The sequence below is a fragment of the Columba livia genome, chromosome 26, assembly GCF_036013475.1.
Source record: "Columba livia isolate bColLiv1 breed racing homer chromosome 26, bColLiv1.pat.W.v2, whole genome shotgun sequence".
Lineage (NCBI taxonomy): Eukaryota > Metazoa > Chordata > Aves > Columbiformes > Columbidae > Columba > Columba livia.
This window is the reverse complement of record NC_088627.1, coordinates 3,956,168-3,976,233: the sequence shown is the minus strand read 5'-3', so window position 1 is coordinate 3,976,233 and position 20,066 is coordinate 3,956,168. Positions and strand designations below refer to the sequence as shown.

The window sequence follows — 20,066 nt, the reverse complement described above, 5'->3', positions numbered from 1 at the left end:
TTGACAGTTTGCAAACAAAGCAAATGCCGCCGTGTTTGTGAGACTGATGCGTGCTGAGCCCCCCGTTCCCAATGTCACTGCTAATACAGCGCTAAAGAATTTGACATCAAAACATAAACGCCGTTTTTATGCACCTATTATCTCATTGAACCGGCGAACTAACAGCAGATAACGGGCAATAATTAAAATCGCTCTTCAAACTGAAGGGTTGGCTGGGTTATAATCCCTTAGAACTAATAAATTTAATTGCAGGCCTTAAAACGACCTCTCATTCATCAGCTTTAACCACCACCTGATGGGGTGTCAGGGTGCTGTCCCTCCCCGTCCTTCAGCCTGACCTACACCCTCCATCGCCGCCTGCCCGTCCCGCGGCGCGGCTGGGAACTCGCCAGCCTATTTGCAGCCTCATTTCCCCGCGCCGGGACGCTGCCGGTGTCACATTGTGCTTTACACGCTCACGGATGGAAAACGCACAGACAGAAAGGGACGGGGAGACGGCGAGGTGGCCGCGGCACACGTGTGATGGCATGGCGGTGATGGCACGGTGGGGACAAACAGCTCACCTTTGCACGTGTGGAATCCGTTCACGCTGCTGGAGCCTCCTGCAGCGGGGAGAGCCGCACCTGAGCGGAGGGAATGGAGACAGAGAAGACAGACGTGTTAGGAATGCAGACAGCATCCTCCAGGACATGGAGCACAGCGGCCACCAAGCACGGACACGGCGTCTCCATGAGCCCACTCACTGGATCAGCCTTAATTCAATTTGGAACCCATTTCTTGCTCCTCCTCCCAACACACCCATACCCATCGCTTCCCCAGAGGTGCTGGTGGACCTCGCTGGACCAGAAGCAGAAGAGCCGAAGCCACCTGGATCTGGGCACCTCTCCCAGCATCGCCCAAGGTGGACGTGGCACCTGCCTGGACCATCATACCAGGCGTCACCGGCCACGTCTCCACCCCAGGAAAGCTGCTACCCTAAGCATGACTTTGTGAATTATAACATCAAGTGAAACCGCAGGATGCCTTCCCTGAAGAGATTAACTCCCCTGGAGGTATTAACTCCCCCATATTCTCCTTTTCTTATGGACTGGAAGCTATTTAAATGCCACTTTGGTGCATGGGCACACTCTCTTTGCCAAGAGGCTCCACGCGCGATGCACCAGTGTCCCCTCCTTGGACACCAGGCACCACAGCTACGTTCACAACCAAAGGGGGATTCACCAGAAACATTATCGGGTAAGTCTCTATCTAACCGCACGTTTTAAAGCTTTAATGGATGTGAGGGGCTGCAGCTTGGGTCACCCACAACACGCCTCTCCCCACTCCTCTTGGAGGTTTCCCATCAAATTAACCCCGACAAATACATCTAGACTGTGAATTCCCATAAATGCCCATCAACTATGAGAGACTAGGGACTCGTTCTCACGAGCTGGAAGACATCTTGTAGTTGGTTTCCAAACGAACCAGACATAATCTCATAGCTTCACAGCCTTGAAGCCAAAAAGGAGACCAGTAAATCACGTCTGGATATCGCAGTCTTAAATTTCATCCAGATAGGAAACAAATACGAGAGTTTGACTCCAACGTGCAGCCCTCGGGAGGCTGAAGCTCATCACCAAGATGATGGAGCCGCCTCCACGAGCTCCCACAGGGCCAAGCGCCTGAACTCAGTGCTGCTGCAGCATGAAGCTCCATCCACACCGCAATAACGTGTCCCCACGGCAAAGGCCGGGTAATTCAGTGCTTGTTAGGCCACAGCAAATTCAGCCATGTTGGTGGGCTCCCAGCCCTTGGCTGATTTATTAACTCGATGAGTAGCAACAACTTGACCACTGGGCTGAGCCGCACGATACTTGGACCACCATGGGCCCTCTGAAATCTCTTAAAAGGAGGAAATAATCACATTTTTGCTTGAAGCGGGGTCAGAAAAGACACAGCAGTGAGAGCAAACAGTGTGCTGAGGAATTAGGCATCCTCAGGAGAGCCGGGCTGCGACTCACCTGCCTTGGCCGCGGTGTCGGGGGCTGTGATCTCCATGATCAGGTTCTCCAGGAGGGTCCCTCTGCGGCCGATCTCCTCCACCTGGGCCCCCTTCCCCATCCATTCCTCCAGGAGATCCTGCTCAAAAAACAATTGCTGGGGGTCAGAGGCTGTGTTTGCCCTGCCACAGCCCTCCCTCCTCATCTGTCACCTCTGCGGTGACACTGGGACACGGCGCAGACCGCACCGGCAAAGTGGGTGTCTTCATGTTTATTTCTGTCGGGGGGAATCAAAGAGTGAAAAGCTCTTTCCTAACTCACGGGTCTGCTGCAGGAAACCTTCTCATCCCTCCCACCATCTCAGGGACATTCCTCCTCGTCTCACCACGACCCAGCCTGACGCGAGGCCGGTCCCCACAGCTTTCGGCACAGCCCGGCGATGCGCCGGAGCCGGCGACGTGCCGTGGGTGCGAGGGCTGCGGGTGACTCAGCAGCCGCCTGTGAGTCAAACCCTTGGCACAGCCTGATTTAAAGCATCGCTGTGCCGGAGAGGAGCGGGGGTTTGGATGACGGGAGGACGCCTTCTGCGTCTAGCAAGGGGAAACACTCAGGGAAAATGAGTGTACTCGGGTCTCCCACCCCCAAATATCCCCCTGAGCAGGTGGGAGAGGGAAGGGATACCAGGCAGGGACCATGAGGACCTTGGCAACGCTCCCTCCTCTGCAAGCCGGGCACCGAGGGATGCTCACACACCAGGGGCTGCAGCCCCGCGAGCACAGGGGAGCCCAGGATTCCTGAGACCATAGAACATCTCCAAGAACTCCACTCCCTGGGATTTATTCCATATTCCAACATTTCCACACCAGCTGCCGACTTTTCCAGTTCAGCTTCAGCTCCTGCTGCCCACCTGGATCTGCTGCCTGCGCTCGTGCAGCTCCTGGGTGCCCAGGGAGGTCTCAGCCGGCGGCATTTTGCCTTCGATCTCCTTCAGCCACTTCCTCATGGCCCCAACCAGCTTCCGAAACTCATCCAGTTGCTCCTGGCAGGACGACGCATCCTTTTCTCTGCGAGTGAAAAGGTTTTTGGAGAGTCAGAGCTCGTGCTTTGCCTCGCAATTACCCCCGCTTGAATGTCGCACAGTTGTGTCTCTAGGAGCCCTTCTTTTTATTATTATTATTATTAGATGTTGCTTAGGAACAGCGCAAGCAGCACCAGCCAAAAGCGGGGTGCACGCCGCGGCCTGCCCCCCCAAATTGTGGCCGGTGGCACTTTTGGGGACGCTCCAGCATCGCTGCGGTGGCCAACAGCCCTGGGACCACCACGGTTGACGTTCGCTGGGGTCTTTGTGCAGGGGGAGTGATGCTTTTGGGAAAACAAGGCTCATTCATGCCACCTCAGCCCAGCCAGCTGCAGCCTCATCTATTCAGCCCGTCCCTGAGGAACAAGGCAGCCCCGGGCAGGAGCCGCGGGCCCCCCCGGCTCAGCGCTCACCCCACGCAGCTGCTGGCCGGAGGCAGCGCTGTGCTCAGCGCTGAATGACCCGGGGTTATTATGAGATTCATCTGCTTTTCCTCATCACCTTCTCTGTATTCAGCAGAGAGTTTTTGGAGATAGCGCCCAGGAGGTGTGACCCGCTCGGGGACACAAGTGAGCTATCGCTCCAACCCTCGCCAATTCAAGCCCAGGCTGCTGCTAAAAGCTCCTCTGTATCCCCACCTTGAAGGGGACTCTGGGGACAGGCTGCTCTGCTGTGTCACCTCCCGGAGAGCACCCCCGGGACAGGCTCCTCCCGCCACGATGCTCCGGGCGGGAGCTGCGGCAGCCCACATGCTGGGAAACGCACCAGCGCCGGCTCCTGCAGCACCAGGAATTTTTCACGACGCCCCCAGCCAAAGGCTTTTTTTAAAGTGTCAGCTGGAGCGAGCTGCCTCACATCTCCGGCGTGGGAGGAGGGAGGCAGGAGGAGTTTGCTCTTGCCCCCCCATGGAAAGGAGAGCTCTACAAGGTCTTGCTCTGACTCACCTCCCCTGGCCGGGTCCCTGGGACTCACCTCTCTTTCGCCACCTTCTGCAGCTGCAGGAAGTCTTTCTTCAGGCTCTGTAGCTTCTCCTGCTGTTGGGAAGCTCCGGGAGCGAAGCCGCAGGAGCTCAGCTCTGCAGCCAGGTGCTCCAGGGCGGTCAGATCCTCCTGGTGCTGCCTCAGCTCCGAATTCAGCTCCTGCCAAGAGCAAAGGGTGATGCCAACCGTGCCCCCGCCAGCAGACTGGGGCAGGGGGGCGAACCAAGCAGCTCCATGTCCCTGTGCGGGCAGCACCATGGATCGAACCAGCACCTGCTCCCACCTCAGAAAATACTTTAAGCAGCTCTAGGTGCAAGTTCCACCTTCCCCAGCATGCAAGGAATGGGATGGGGGGGCTCTAGCCCAAACCAACCCAACCCCCTCACAGCACAAGTGTCCAGTTTTACACCAGCTTAGAGTTTCGCCAAGGTTGTGGCCAAACCTCCCACCTGGTAGGAAACCAGAGGGGGGATTCCTGGCGCAGCAGTGACCGGGACCCACGGCATCTCCGAGGGCTGTGTCACGTCCTGCACTGCGCTCGCTGCCAGCGCTCAGGCGTGTTGCCGTATTAGCCCTGTGGAGTCTTTAATCTGTAAAACCTGGCTATATTTGGAGAGGCCCCTAAGAGCCTGGCTAGAGATCCCTTCCGAAAAGCAGCCCAGCCCCGGGGAAATGCCATTCCCCTCTCTCACTGATGGAAACAGCCTCCGCTGCTCCAGCCGCGCTCCCTTCCCCAGGCAAAGCGCCAGCACGGGTCCTGCCAGCCTGCGAGCGACCCTATTTGTCCAGGAAGAAATCACTGCAGAACATCCCCATCCCAGAAACCCCAGGCCAAGGTGGAGCCTTCTCCCCCTGCATCTCACCTGGATGTGCTGGGAGAAGTGAGCGATATCCTGCTCCGGCCGATTCCCAGACGCCAACACCCGCGCTCTGCTCTCCGTGAACTGCTGCAGCTTCTCCGAGAGCTGCTCGTACTGCTCGACCTTCGGGAGGAGACTCTTGAGCGCGTCCTCCCGGTCCCGCTGCTGCTGGCACAGCCTCCCGAAACGCTCCGTCACCTCGGCCAGCTTGGCCTGCAGGGCCGAGGCCGTGGGGCTGTCCGCCGTCTCCAGGAACCGCGTCACCATCTCACGGGTGGCTTCCAGGCAGCTCTTCTGCCTGGCAATGTCCTGCTTCAGCTTCTGCGGGAGGCACACAGACAGGGATGCCATTTTAGGAAAGCTCTTGAGCAAAACTGAATGGGCATGAAGAGGTGAAGAGGGTGAGCAAGTATCATTTTCTATCCCTGTTTTCCTTTGTGATCTCCCCAGCCCTGATATCCAAGCCCTGCTTGTCCACAGAAGAAAGACTTCCAACAGGTCTTGGCTTAAAGAAATTAAGTAAAGCTTCTGCTCATATCCCTTTTTTAGGTTTTTCTGTGCTTTCAGAATACTGTAGCTGAACTCCTGCCCGGTTCAGGTCCTGCGCAGGCATGTTCGAGGTGAGGGAGCGCAGGGACCGGCCTTACCGTGCTGGTGGCAAGCGAGTCCTGGATGGAGGTGGAGGAGAGTGCAGCTGGCTGCTCCCCCTCCAGGCTCTTCTCGACCTCAGCCACAGCCTGGAGAAGGTTCTCCAGGCTCTCCTGGACGCTCTGGGACTGGGCGATGGATTTCTGCAGCAGGTCGGAGCGCTCGGCCATCTGCTGGGAGAGGCTCTGGAAGCGGCCAACGATGGCATCTGTGGAATCCAGCGCAAAAGGAGGATCAGCGGCAAAGAGCTTCTCGCCCGGTGTTCGGAGAGCAGTGAGGACCACGTGTGGCTCCTGCCGGACTCTCCGATGCTGAGTCCCCATCCCCAAACTCAGCAGCAAGATAGGGAACCCAAGGCAAACAGCCAAACTGGATCACAGCCGTCCCCATGGGCAAACACAAGCGTGCTGAATATGTGTTGTTGAGCGCCTTTGTCCCATCTTCCCCCAAAAGTGGGAGATTTCTTGTTTTCCACCTCCCTGGCTGGTTTTCAGGCTCGCCCCAACCATCCCTGCTAAAGCTTTGCTCCGTACCTGTTGTTTCCTGAATGTGCCCATGGTCCGGGGCCGGCTCCCCTTGCACCTCCAGCAGGGACTGAGACGCTTTCTGGAGCTTCTCCACCAGCACCTGATGCTCAGCGAGGTCTCCCTGCAGCTGCTGCTTGGACACGAGACAAGGCACGAATCAACAGTGGATCATACACAGGAGAGACCTGCACCCACAGGGAGCTCAGAGCTCCATTTAAACCCTGCTGAGGGATCCTGTTCACTTAAATCACAAAATCATTAAAGAAAATTAATAATGTAGGTTGAAAGGTCCAATCTCATGGTGCACACAGAGCTGGCTCAGGGGGTCTGGGCTGTCCCTGTGCCACCCTCATAGGGAGGAATGAGAGGAAACGGCCTCAAGTTGCACCAGGGGAGGTTGAGGTTGGATTTTGGGAACAATTTCTTCCCCAAAGGGCTGTGGGGCATTGGAACAGGCTGCCCAGGGCAGTGCTGGAGGAACCATCCCTGGAGGGTTGGACAGATGGACATGAGGTTCTCAGGACATGGGGTAGTGCCAGAGGTGGGTTATGGTTGGACCTATTGACAGAATCACAGAATCGTTTTGTTTGGAAGGGACCCTCAGGATCCTGGAGTCCAACTGTGCTCAACCAGCCACAAAAGCAAATGGATCAAGTTTCTTTCGGGCTGCTGACTGCTCAGAGCGGCAGCCAAACTGCCACCCAGGTGCCACCGCTCCCCCAAGAGCTGCCCCATGGAGCCCATCCGCACCTTGGCGCTGGCGAGTTGCTCCTGCAAAACAGCCGGGTCTGAAGAAACCGTCTCTGAGAGCAGTTTCCCAATGGTGGTTTCGCTGTCCTGCAGCCACGTCCTGAGAGACTCTGCCACCTCCTGGAACTGCTGGTAGTGATCCAGCAAGGTGCTCAGGTGGGAGCCCAGCTTGATGCACTGCAAAGGAGCAACAGGAGGGTGAATAAAAGAGCAAGGGGAGGATGCACACACGCACAGAAATCATCCAGAAAGAAAAAATTTCAAACCCAATCTTGCCATATGTGTTAAAGGAATCACAGGAAACAACAGAGGGTGTCACTCTTGCCCAAGCCCTGGGAGGAGACAATCCTTGTCCTACAATCTACATATGTGCTAGAAGTCCAGCCAGACACTCAGAAGTGAAACATTTCTCTGCCATTCCTGCTTGTTAGACATGCACAGGAGGGAAAACAGCAGCCAGGGTTCAACTCCCAGCGCTGGAGAGCCCTTCCCCTACCTTGGAGTGCAGTGCGGTGTATCTGTGTGTCGCATCCTCCAGCTTGCTCCTGACCATGCTCCCGGACGCCAGCGCCTGGGACCCCACGTCCCCAGCGGCTCCCTCCGCGTCCAGCACCTTCTGTCCCGACATGGTGACAAACCGCAGGTCGCCTTTGTGGGAAATCACGTCCTCCGAGAAGCTCCCCTGTCGCAGGAGCAGCTGCCGGAGAGCCGCAGGGTCGCTGTCCCCCTTGTGCATCCCCTCCAGATCCTGCTCCGCTTGCGTCAGCCAAGCCTCGAACTCCCCGTGATCCCGCAGGAATTTCTGCAGCTCGTCCCGCAGGACCTGCACCTGCTTCAGCTGCATCTCGGACCGCGACAGGGACGCGGCGTACTGCTCCTTCAGCTCCGCCAGCCGGCCCCGCAGCCGCTCGCGCTCCTCCCCGGCCAGGCTGGGGCCGTGCTTGTCCAGGAACGCCTGCGCAGACTGCGTGGCCAGGATGACGTCCTGCTGCTGGGACAACAGCTCCTGGTGCTGGGCCTGGAAGACGCCAAAGAGCAAAAAGGACAAAGGTGAGAGCCTGGCCCAGGTTCCCAGAGAGGTGGTGGATGAACCATCCCTGGAGACATCCCAGGCCAGGCTGGACGGGGCTCTGAGCAACCTGAGCTGGTGAAGATGTCCCTGCTCATGGCAGGGGTGGATAAGGTGACATTTGAAGGTCCCTTCAACCCAAACCCTCCTGTGATTCTGTGACACCTGAAGACCAAGCACCCAGCGAGTGCGGTGAGGCCACACGTGTGTTGGAGCCTCCACACCCTTCCCACAGCACCAGCAAGGTGGGGAACACCCCAAGGTGGGGGGACCAGCAGGAGTAACCCCTTCTCTAACCATGATGGGCACCTCTCATCACCTTGATTGCACCCACCCACCAACACACAGACCACGTGTCCTCCAGTTCGTCAGGCAGGGACTTCCCAGGAAATCCCGAGTCTCCCATCTGGAGAATCACCCTGAACAGGTGTTTTGGAGGCCAGATCCGTCTCACAGCCCACCCTGCTCGCAGAGGCAGGCTCAGTGTGTGGGGCAGTACGCTTTGAGAGGGACGAGGTGTCAGTCCTGACCTTCAGCCTCTCGTACTGCTCCTCCAGGCTCTCGGCAGCGCTGGCTGCTCCCGCGACGTGGCCATCGGGGACATCCTGAGTGCCCGTCCCCGCTCGTGTCCCCGGCGCTTGCTCGATGGGGTGCGGTCTGTACTCCAGGAGCTCTCCCTTCTGCTCCAGCGATGCCACCCAGTTCAAGAGGGAGTCGATCTTATTGCTGTTCTCCTCCAGCTCTTTGGCAGCTTTCACCTGAAAGCAGAGACTCCAGATAAGAACTCATTTTATGCGTGTTCAGCAAACCGCTGCACAGGCGAGACAAAAAGAAACAAAGGCAAATCCCTGGACAGTTTTCCAGCCACAGCAAACATCGGAGACACTCAGAGACCTCCCGAACACCTTGTGGCTCTCCAAAAGGGAGAAACGTGCAAAGAAGCTGTGAATAAACTCAGCCTCTCAGCAGTGTTGTATTTCTCAGCCCAGGGTCTCCGTTTCCCCCCCAACCAGCCTATCTGTGGCCGCAGCTCTCAAGACATCTCAAGAGGGCACACAGCACCACTGTCCCACCTCACCCAGGGGACAGAGGAACAGTAAATGTCTTTACACCCCATCACCCAGACAAATACCAGGACCCCAAATGATTCTGCACTGACTGGACCTCGCTGTCCAGCTCAAGCAGAGCCCGGGGGCTCCAGCTCTTCGCACGTCACCTTTTCCGTCTCCTGCTGCACCGCGGCCGTCACGGCGCTCTCCAGCTCCTTCTGTGCCACCTCCGTCCTCTCCTGCAGGGAGCGATACTGCTCCTTGGCACGCTGGAGGTTCTCCTGCAGCGCTGCCAGCTCCCCGGGCTCCATCTTCGCCTTGTTCTCCTCCAAAAACTCCTCTGTGCTTTTGAGGACGCTGGCGAAGGAGGCGGCTCGGGTGTGCATGCTCCTCTGCAGCTCCTAAGCAGACGATGCCGTGAGGCTCCGTGCGCTCCCGCGGCACCACCGACCCTCTCTGCCCTCCGATCCCCGGGTTTTAAAGCACTGACCTTCACGTCGCTTTGCCTCTGCTGCAAGGCGGACAGGTCTCCCTCGCTGGCTGCGCGCTGCTGCTCCTGCAGCGTGTCCTCTGCCTGGCCCAGCCAGCGGCTCAGCTCGGCCAGGCTGCGCGCCCGGGCCGCCTGCTGCTCCTGCAGCGTCTGCGGGCACAGGGGACAGAGAGGGGACAGTTAGAACCGGCCGCTGCGCCCTCGGCTCACGCTGAAAGGCAAAGGCGAGAGGTTACAGCTGGAGCATCTCCTGACGGTGAGGATGCAGCACAGAAACGGCTTTTGCAGCTCTCCACGTGCTCCCTCTCCGGTTGCAGGGCTGAGACACCAAGTCCCCACCGAGCAGAAGCTGCTCGCTGTGAATTTGCCACCGTTTGAGCAAGTTCCTCTCAATTTGCTCTTTGAGGAGGTCCGCCGTGGAGCTACACTCCAGGTCACACACTCCTCTCCTGGGAGAGCCCAGCCAGAAGTTTCTGTGCTTTTTCCATGCAACCTTACATCAAAAACGCAGCAGAAACTCATCTAATGAGAGGCAGCGATGACCTGAGGTCAAGCAGCACCACTGTGGAGCCCCAAACAACCTAAACAGGCTGATTCTTTTGATCCTGGGGTTGGAGAGAGAGCCCAGGAGAGAGAAAGCGTTTCTGTAGCTGATCCAGCTCCTGCGTTTTGCTGCCAGAGCACAAAACAGAAGCGCCTGTTTGAGCAATTGAGCATGATGTGACCTCAGAGTCCCTGCAATGTTCCCGTTCCCCTTTCCGCGGGGGACACAAAAAGGTTTTTTTGACTTTTCACTGGGCATTTCAGCAAGGTGACGGCCAAACTTGTGCAAAACACTGTGCTTGTTGCTCCCAGTCACAAGATAAACAACAGAAGCAAATTGAAAGAGCCTTCTTAAGAGCCCTCCAGCTGCAAAGCGAGTTCTTCCTGGGTTAGGATGGGCGCACACTCAATCTGTAAAAGCAAAGCAAACTGGTTAATACACACACACACACACACTCCAGAAAGGACAGGCAAGAGTTACAGAGAGCAATTGTTAATAAAAAACCACATTAATCCTGTTGAGAATCAGAGGATCCATGCAGTGATGGGGGCCGCAGCAGTGCAGCAGAGCCCTGAGGACTTATTTTTGCAGCTGCCCGCTGCCTCGATACATCATCAGCTCTTTCTCTGGGACAGCAATTCCTGACTTGGGCACTGGAAATAAGGCATTAAAACTGTGACCCCGGTGGCTCCTCTGCACAGGGATTTTCTGGTGGGGTTACAGAGGCCAGGGATTATTCCCCCCAGCCCAGAGCAACTCCATGTCTATCAGGGCACTGCCCAGACCTCCATTTTTTGGGAGAGAAGCGATTTTCCGCCTGGGAGTTACGTGGTAGGAAGGAGACAGACTTTAGAGGAAGCTCATGATGTGCAATGAGAAGTTGTAAACCGTGAGTGACATGCACATGAAATCCCAAATACGAGGTGTCTCAGCGCGTGTTCTTGTGGCCGGGAAGCGCTTCAGCGAGCGAAATGCAGCCAGGCAGCAGATGTGTCCCAACCTTCACCTGATCCGGCTGCTCCGCTTGCTGGAGACAGACCTGCAGGACCTCCACCCGAGCCGTCACCCGCTCCGACACGTCCCGGAAAGCTCTCTGCAGCTCATTGAGCAGCCTGAGCAGCTGCCGGCTCTGCTGTGGGGTCAGATCCTGGGCGTGCTCGGAGATAAGGAACTGGATGTCGAAGGCGGTGGCGTCGAGCTGAGATTTGGTGTCAGCGAGGGGCTCTTGCAGCTCCTGAATGGGGAGGAAAAAGACCTGTCAGGCAACGTGATTCTGTGCTGCACTGCTTTAGATGCACGGACAGGCAGCAGTACACATGCTTTGTCACCAGAACATATTCAAGAAATCCCAAATGCTCCCAAAAGTGCACTCGGCATCAAGGTGATGGCACCTCACCATGGTAATTTTTCAGTGCTGCCCTCCAGCGCTTCACTGAGAGATGGTTCAGAGTGTGGGTGTAGGGCTCCCGGAGCCCTGAAGGTGACACAGAGCTGCCACCAGCCCAGCCCAGTCCATGGTGACTCTGCATGCCACCAGCAAAGCCTTCGATCCCCTGACCTCAACGCCAAGGTCCTACCAGCAAACGGAGATGCTGAACTGACCCAATCTTGAGAGCTACCACTATAAGATGAATAAATGTGGAGGGGAACCTGAGCTTTTGGTACAGTCATCATAGAATAGAATCATTTTGGTTGGAAAAGCCCCTCAAGGTCATCGAGTCCAACTGTTAACCCATCCCTGGCACTGACCCATGTCCTGAGAACATCATCTCCATCTGTTAACCCTCCAGGGATGGTGACTCCAGCACAACCGATGAAGCCCAGGATGGGTGTGATGGGGGATCTCTCAGAGCCCCTACAGACAAAGCAGCTCTCTCCTCAACACCTTGATGAGAATCCCCATCACACACCTGCGTTTGAGCACGTTCCCCAAGCAGCCAAAGCTGACGGTTTATTTAGTGCAGAAACAAAAGACTTTGGAGCAAATACAACATTTTTGCTCCTCCTGCAACAAAGGATAAGGGCAAACCCTCGGTCGGCTCCAGGAGGGAAACGGGATTAAAAGCTTCTCTGTGCAGAGGACAGTAACTTCATCGTGCAGAAGGATTAGGGGCATTGCCATGGTTACCTGGTAGCGCTGGAGGCAGCGACTCAAGCTGTTCGCATCGGTCGTGTGCTGGTAATCGCTGCCGTCCAGCGACTCTGCGGTGCCAGAGACCCAGCTCAGCAGCTCCTGGAGTTTGCCCTGGAGAGTCTCGTGATGTGCCAGGATTTTAGCCTTAAAACAAAATTAAAGATGCATCATTTAAAGAAGAAGCAGAGCTCTCCAGGGAAGAAGCACCGGGATGCTGGGGGGAACAGGCAGCAGGGACAGTCACCAGCTCTACCTTTTCGGTTTCTGCAGCCCCATGAAGGTTTTGCAGCCGGGATTCCAGGACATCATTCGCGGAGCTCAGAGACTTCTGGAGGTTCTTGGCGTCCTTCTCCAAAGCCTTCAGTAATTGCTCAGGGACTTCTTCAGGGGGGTTGGCCACAATCCGCTTCACGGCGTCCAACTCCTGATTCACGGGGAAGCTCAACTCCCGCAGCTCAGCACCCAGCGCCTGAGACAAGACAACACTGTTATGTCTGAGATATGGTGACTTCATCTTCCCGCTGCCAAAACCGAGGAAAAGGCTTTGGAGACGCAGCTCCAAACACTGTGTCTGTCTCCTCGGAAGATTCACGACCACCCTCCAGCTCTCGCCTGTCTTTCTCCAGGCTGTAAGATTCATTTCAGCCAAGCTTAGCTTCTTGTCTAAGCACGGAGGAGGTGAGGCAGAGCCAGAGCGGGGAGCGACAGCGTTTGCATATAAATGCCTGTTAAACCTGAGACTAAACTCCCCAGCTGGCTCCAAGGAGCAGGGAGGGGGTGCAAGGGCTATGCAAAAAGCTGGGGAGAGGAGGGATGAGTTCTGTCCGGCCTAACTTCTGTCCGGCCTAACTTCTGTCCAGCCTAATGCCGGCCAAGCCAGGCCCAGCCCCACTCACCTCCGCCTGCCGCAGCAGGTCGTGCAGCGCTGCCAAATTCTGCTCAGCCGGCTGCACCCGTTTGATTTTCATCTCGATATCGCGGAGCATGGAGCGATACGATATCAGTTTCTCATCATGCTCCAGACACATCTTCTTGGTGAACATGATCTACAGAATCAACGAGTAAAACCAAACCGCGGGTTTAGACAGAAAACAAAGGATTATACACTATTGTTTTGTTGCAAAGAAGAAATCTCTTAATCACGCTCCATTTCAGGGACTTTCCACTCGCTAATCTTATCTACAAGATTTACTACAGGAAAAATAAAACATGCAGCAGTTTTTTCAACATAAGCTTATAAATGGCAAGAGATCTCTGGTGTTAAGGTGCCAAAAAAGAGTTCTATTTATTAGTCATTTTTAAGTAATGCCCTAGCAACAAAGAAGCTACGACTAAGCCTTGCATGTTTTCAGTCATACATCACCGGGTCCTCCACCAGATCCATCGCAGCTGACACCGCAACATGCAGCTCAAACACCCACTCCTCTTGTCCTGGCTGTCCTTTGTGCTCAGGACCTTGGATGGATTTAACATCAAACAGGCACAAATAGCTCAAAAAAAGAAGTCAAAATAGCAAAAAGCATCAATTTACCTGGGCTGGCCTGGTGGATTCCTGGGAGGTTTCCAGCAGCTCCCCTTCCACAATCACCGGTAAGAGCAAACCCCGATCGGCAGGACCCGGCTGCCGGCTCCTCTCCGGGGGGGTTTCTCCGGGGGATTTTGGGGGAACGGGGGCAGCTCCTTGGCCTGGGCTGGTCTCCAGTGTTTGCTCTTGCTGTGTCTCTTCTCCAAGCCCAAGGGCTGCAGAGGTTTCCTGCACTTCTCTGGGCTCCTCTCTGATAATCAGCTCCTCGGGTAGTTCGCCGGCTGCAGGGGCTGCACTGGACACATCCATCTCGGTGTCCTCCTCCATCCTCTCCTCCAGGCTAAACGCCATTGAGGAATCATGACCATTTCTGATCCCACCTTTCAGCACCTCTTCATCTTCCCTGTGTCCTGGGGGCGCAGGGAACTCCTGACCCCCAGCGAGGTTTTCTTCATCCTTCTCAGAAACCGTTCCCTTCTCTTTGCCACCCCTGCTGCTCCCCATGTGCTTGGCTGCCTCTCCTGCCAACCCAGCAGCGATCTTGGTGGTGGTTTCACGTTTTGGTTCTGGCGTGCTTGAGATGAAGTCCTCCTCCTTCTTCCCTGGAATTTCTTTGGAAATTGGAAAAGGAAGGGGTTGTTTTTCCACAGGTTTCTCTGGATGAGCCCTGTCCCCTGGGACACCAGTCTGCTTTGCTTTCTTTTTCTTGCTTTTCTGTTTTTGGGTAGGTTTCGGCTCTGTTTCACTTGTTTTTTCTTGATCAACTGGACCTTCTGCACCCATTCTCAGGGTTTCTCCTTCGATGTGCTTGACAGTTCTTTTACCCGCAAGCTCGTCTCCTGCAGGCTCCATCGGGATGTTGATCTCAGGGGGTTCTCCAGGCTCTGTAGGACCCATCTTGCCCTTCCCTCGACCCACAGTCACAGGTTCCCTCGGGGCTGCCGGTGTCACCCGGCCCGCTCGCTCCTCTTGCCCAGAAGCCACCTCTGCACCTTCTCCACCTGCCACGATTCCCTCTGCACTTCCAAACCTTCTCCTCATCCTCTCCTCATCATCCTTCACACTGCAAAGAGCTTCCGTGTCCAAAAACAACCGCTCTTTCTCCAACCCCAATCCCTCCACTTTCTCTGACCCTCGATCTGCTGCTTCTCTCAGTTCCTTCTCCCCAGCTGCTCCCACCTGGAAACTGCTTTTCACGACCCGTTTTGCCGTTGCCCTTCCCACCCCCGTCTCTTCAGACAGAGACGCTGTACCCGATGCTGAGGGGTGTTCTGGAGCCTGTTCTTGGGGACGGTGCATCACCCCGTTCTCTGAAGTTTCTGGAGGTTTTGATCTCCCTTTTCTCGGTGTCACGGGGGATCTCTTGGTGGCAGTGGCTGCACCTCCAGCCACGTCGTAGCTCACGGCTTCAGGTCCAGCTATGTGCTCAGACTTCCTAGCACCACTGGCAGAGACAACATCATCTTCCTCTTGTGGAGATAACTTTTCCATTTTTTCCTTGAAAAGGTCGGGTTCATCTACTTTGCAGACCTCAGAACTGTATTTCTCTGCAGACATCTGCGCCTCCCGAAGGCTGGCAGCTAGTTTGGGACTAATCAGCTCTTTCTCAACAGCTTCCTTTAAACTCAACCTCTTCCCACTGCTCGCATCCACGATTCCCCCCGTCCTCATCTGGTTGGTGGCGATGACTTGGGCCATCTCCTCATCGAGCACCCCCCGCTCCACAGCAGCCCTCAGGGACAACCTCTTGGTGACCGTCCCCTCCACGACGCCCCCAGCGTCCGCCTGAGCCTGCAGCAGCCGCAGGGTGGGCAGCGGGTCCACCTTCCCCATCCTCACCGCCTCGGCGCACGTCAGCTTCTTCCCCGTCACCGCATCCTCCATGGCTCGGAAGGGATGGACCTCCAGATACCTCTGGCCAGATTCAATGTCGATTTTACACTTCTTGACGAACTCCGAGTAGGGAACGATCATGCAGGTCTCAGGATCTACAATCCCTTCTCTCATTTCTGAAGATGCCAGGACTTTCTCCACCACCTGCTTGGGCAGCAAGCCCTCCTTGACCGCTTGACTGAGTGCCAGTCTCTGGCCAGAAGCAGGTTCTAAAATGCTTCCACCCCCAGCCTGGATTTCTTGCACTTTCCTCTGGAATTCTGCACTAACGAGCCCTAACGATACCACCCTGGCCAAGGGCAGTTTCTCCTGCGTGACCGGATCAACGTAGTCCTGCAGACACACGCTTTCGGCTTTCCTGAGTTCGTCACATAAACCTTCACCTATCAAACCATGTTTCATTGCCTCGTTTACTGACAGCCTCATTCCAGACACGTGATGGATGATTCCTCCATCAGCAACCTGCTTGGCCAAGAGCTGAAAAGCTTCTTCCTTTTCCAGGAGCCCTTTTTCAACAGACTGTGCAACAGTCAGAGGCTGCTTGGTTTTAGGATCCACAATCCCGCTGGTCTCAGCCTGTAAGCGAACGAGCTTCTGTCTGGTCACCTCATCAGTGCCCTTCCCTTTGGAAGCCTTCTCCAGCTGAACCAGCTCTTTCTGACTCGTCGGCTCTATAAGGCCCAGATTTGAAGCCAAAGTGACCGAGACTTTTTTGCCACGTTTCAAGTCAACGATCCCTCCAGTAACCACCTGCCCTTCCAAGATCCTCAGCGCCGTTTCCTTGTCCAGAAGGCCAACAGCAGCGGCGTCCTTGATAGAGTAGACAAAGTTATTGCCTGGGTCCAGAACACCACTTATTGCTTTGTCAGACTCAAGCACCTTCTGGAGAAGCTTCTCATCCATCAGACCTTCTTCAATGACGTCCTCGGTGGTCAATGATTCACACGTCTGAGAGTCAAAGAAGCCGCTGAACATCTTCATCTTCTCCATTAGTTTCACAGCGGTGTGGCTGGACACCACTCCACAGGCGACAGCTTCGTTCAGAAGAAGACTCTTGCCTGTCTGCTCATGGATTATGCCACCACTTTGGAGCTGCGTCAACAGCATCTCCAAAGCGTCCTCTGCTTCCTGCTCTGCAGGGGCTGGTGGGGATGTTTCACGAACACTCTCATAATCTAATACTTCTTCCTCTTCTCCTTCTTCCAATGCACTTTCAATGTGTTCACTTTGCCTCTCTGTTTGCTCAGCCTCTGCAGTTTTTGGGAGCAGAACCTCCTCTTCCTCCAGCATGCCATTCTCAACTGTTTCTTCATCTGGCAAATCAACCTCTCCAACATCTTCTGCCTCCAGTTCAGGTTCCTCCACACCCTGAGACCTCTCTGCCATGATTCCCAGCCTATCTCTTCTTTCTGAAACATCCACTGATATGCAGATTTCTCTTTTCATAACAACTGTCACGCTTTCCGATGCCCTCTGCTGATCTTCCATACTTCCCACTCCATCTACTGTAGTAGGCTTGGACTCTTCTGCCTCAGTCACTATTTCCTCTGTTTCTCTGAATCTACTTTCAAGGTCGCCAGGATGTCCTGGCACGGATAATTTTACCTGCTGCTTGTCCCTGCCTGTAGAGGCGATTTGCTGCCTTCCAAATTCAGCATCAGCTTCACCCTTGATGGAGACCTGTTCAGCATAGATCTGCTCTTGCTCTTCCACAAGCAGGTTGTCTTCTGCACCCTCCAACAGGAGCCTTTCAGGTCCCATCACTACCTCCCCGTTCTCCAGAGCAGTTCTGGGTAGCAGGACCTTTTCGCTTTGTTCTTTGGAAGGAGCAAATTGCAAGCCCAGCTGCTGCGAAGACAAGCCATTGCAAGGCTCGCTCTCAAGAGCCGCATGTGCCCTTATCTCCTCAAAACCTTCACTTTCTTCCAACATGTGCGCATAGGTTCCATTTTCTTGGGTTTGGAGCAGGGCTTTAGTGACGCTGTTCAACTCTCCATCCACTAAGAGCAGCTTTTGGCCATCATGGATGTTGATGTAGCTGTGTGTCATCAGGTGGAACATCAGCCTTTCGTCGTCACTCCTTAGCAAAGGGTCACTTGGCTCTTGGTGACCTGTGGGACTCCTTCCAGAGGAGCTTTGGCCATGCCTGGTTCTGCTGGGAGAGCCGGCGAGCTGCACGCCGGCCATGACGTCGGGTATGACTGTTGACTTCAGCTTCTTCGCCACATCTCTCTCCAAGACGCCATGTTCAACCGCTCTCTTCCAGGACAACACCTCGGTGGTTTCTGGTATGAACACAGCCTTAATGAGTTGCCTCTTGCTGAGAATCTTGTAAACCAACTCTGTGGACAGGATTCCTTGCTCCAAAGCATCTGCAACTGTGACAATCTCCCCTGTCTCTGGCCACAGGAGCCCCATGAAGGACCAGAGGGATTCCAGGGCCACCAAAGCAATCCTTGGTGCTATCAACTCTTTCCTTACAGCTTCATCAATGGTCAGTCTCTCTCCTGTGACGGTATCGATGATGCCGCCCGTCTGAAGCTGCCGGATGAGCAGCGTGCACGCCAAATCCTGGTCAATTAAATTATGTCTCACGGCCTCATCCACAGTGAGCCTGTGCCCTGTCCTGGGGTCAACGATGCCACCAGCGAAGAGGTGGGCTTCCAGCAGCCTGACCGTCACCTGCCTGTCTATCAGCCCCTCCTGGACGGCACGGAAGATGCTGACTTTCCTGCCCGATTTCAAGCTCACCGTCCCACCTGCCAGCTGCGTGACCGGCAGCAGCCTCAGCCCCGTCTCTTGGTGGATGATGCATCGGTCCAGGAGCTCGGACAGGCTGATTTTCTCAGCTGTGTTAGGGTCAATCAAATCCTTGCTGCTCTCCAGGTGAGACAGAAGCCTGGAATGCAGCTGAGAGGGAAGGAGCCCTTCTCGCACCGCTGTCTCCATGCTGATTCTGCCCTGATGGGTTTTAAAGCCGCCGGTGACAAGCTCAGCTTCAAGAATCTTCAACCCGATGCTCTCGCTGATTTTCCCCCTTTCTATTGCAGCGACCACAGGTAGGACCGGCCTCCCTTCCCAGCTGATTTCTTCCACCCGGCGGAGAGCATCCTTCAGCTCCTGCAGCACCTGGAACATCCTCAGATCGATGATGTTTCTCGCCAGACCTTTCTCCAAGGAGAGTTTCTCGTTGGTCTCTGGAACAACTAAGTCAGACGTGATAACCTGAGCCTCCAAGAGGACGAGGCCGGTGTCCTGATCTATAAGACCTCTCTGCATAGCACCAAAGACAGGGAATATTTCTACCGTGCCAAGATCGATCACTCCTGCCACTGCTTCACTGCCCTAGAACAGAAAGAGAAGGAAAAGCATTCAATCAAAATTGCAAGCACTCGGGTTGTATGAGGTCCAGGGAGGTCTCAGTTTCCAAAACCAAAAGTTTAAAAACCCTAAACAGGCTAGAAAGGAGTCCCAAAGTGTTTGAAATGCAACTCCAAAGGCATCACAGCACTCAAATGGGTGCATTTGCCAGCAAGTTTTAATGCTCATCTAGTCCATCACCCAGGGCGGCACTGAGATGCCTCCGACATCCAGCAGCAACGCAGCAAAGCGGCAAGCGGCAAAACCCAGACGTGCTCCTAATGCTCCGCGGAGAAACAGGGGGAAGAAGACCACCAAGCACACCAAAGCCCTTCAACAACTTCAGTTTTCAAAAGCAGAGACAACACAAAGACCGCTGTGTGCCCAGAGGGGAAAAAACATTACACCCTTATCTAGGAACCTGTCCCAGCGCAGCTTCTGTGCTGGCTCCTGCCATGCTTTAAATCCTGCCCTTCCCAAGCAGATCCCAAGTGCCAGGATGGCTCAGGAACAGCCCAAGCAGCTCCCCAGCTGCACAGAGCGGCCATGCGTTAGGGCAGGAGCGCTGCGTGCAGGGCGGCTCTCCCAGCACCACCACCAGCATCTCCAATTAACCTGATCTTCGGACAGCTCACAGGGAGAAATATAAGAAGCTGGAGGTCCCAGCATGGAAACAGAGCATCTCCTTTGGTGTTTCTGGAGGCGCCTTTCTCTTCTTGCTTTTAACCCCACAGGGAATGTAATAATTAAGATGATGAACAGTAACAACTCTTTAGACGTTTGGGTTTCTCCCAGTCCCACTGGTTGGGTGTAAGGTTGGCCCAAGCACAAAAAGAACTTTGTGGGGACAGGGAGGAGGGAATTTGGATTGTGGAATTAATTCCTTTTGCATCCCCAAGAGCTTCAGGTTATTTAATTGGTCGGTCTAATGGCACCGGCGGTTGGGGTGTTTGCAGCCGCGGTGCCGGCACAGCCGAGGACACAACCTCCAATGTGCCGGGTCACGGATTCCCCCCGTGAACCTGCTGGCAAAACCTCAGCTCTCCACCACCATCACCAGACTCGCATGCAGGTTCGGAGACGAACAAGCCATGGAAAGACAGAGAAAAGGAGGGAGATAAAGAGAGAGAAAGATAAAAAAGGAGATGGGGCGTAAAAGGCTTTTACTTACCGAGTCGCA

The 20,066-nt window shown here is 55.1% G+C and overlaps 1 protein-coding gene across 19 annotated transcripts in view; it reads right to left on the bottom strand.

The window, feature by feature from the left end:
- The window catches only part of MACF1 (microtubule actin crosslinking factor 1), a 137,471-nt gene that overhangs the window by 56,661 nt on the left and 60,744 nt on the right, over positions 1-20,066 (bottom strand). For 16 of the 19 annotated variants that reach the window (XM_065041680.1, XM_065041673.1, XM_065041670.1 and 13 more), the window contains 17 exons: positions 13,640-18,871; positions 13,005-13,154; positions 12,362-12,577; positions 12,103-12,252; positions 10,975-11,208; positions 9,431-9,580; positions 9,108-9,341; positions 8,422-8,649; positions 7,319-7,840; positions 6,823-6,999; positions 6,079-6,202; positions 5,545-5,753; positions 4,901-5,218; positions 4,030-4,196; positions 2,887-3,043; positions 2,001-2,118; positions 564-623 (listed from right to left, as the gene is read on the bottom strand). In XM_065041680.1, coding sequence (XP_064897752.1) covers positions 564-623; positions 2,001-2,118; positions 2,887-3,043; positions 4,030-4,196; positions 4,901-5,218; positions 5,545-5,753; positions 6,079-6,202; positions 6,823-6,999; positions 7,319-7,840; positions 8,422-8,649; positions 9,108-9,341; positions 9,431-9,580; positions 10,975-11,208; positions 12,103-12,252; positions 12,362-12,577; positions 13,005-13,154; positions 13,640-18,871 — 8,446 coding nt within the window. The remainder of the gene's footprint in view (positions 1-563; positions 624-2,000; positions 2,119-2,886; positions 3,044-4,029; positions 4,197-4,900; positions 5,219-5,544; positions 5,754-6,078; positions 6,203-6,822; positions 7,000-7,318; positions 7,841-8,421; positions 8,650-9,107; positions 9,342-9,430; positions 9,581-10,974; positions 11,209-12,102; positions 12,253-12,361; positions 12,578-13,004; positions 13,155-13,639; positions 18,872-20,066) is intronic. The other 3 variants (XM_065041684.1, XM_065041686.1, XM_065041666.1) reach the window with 2 other exon arrangements.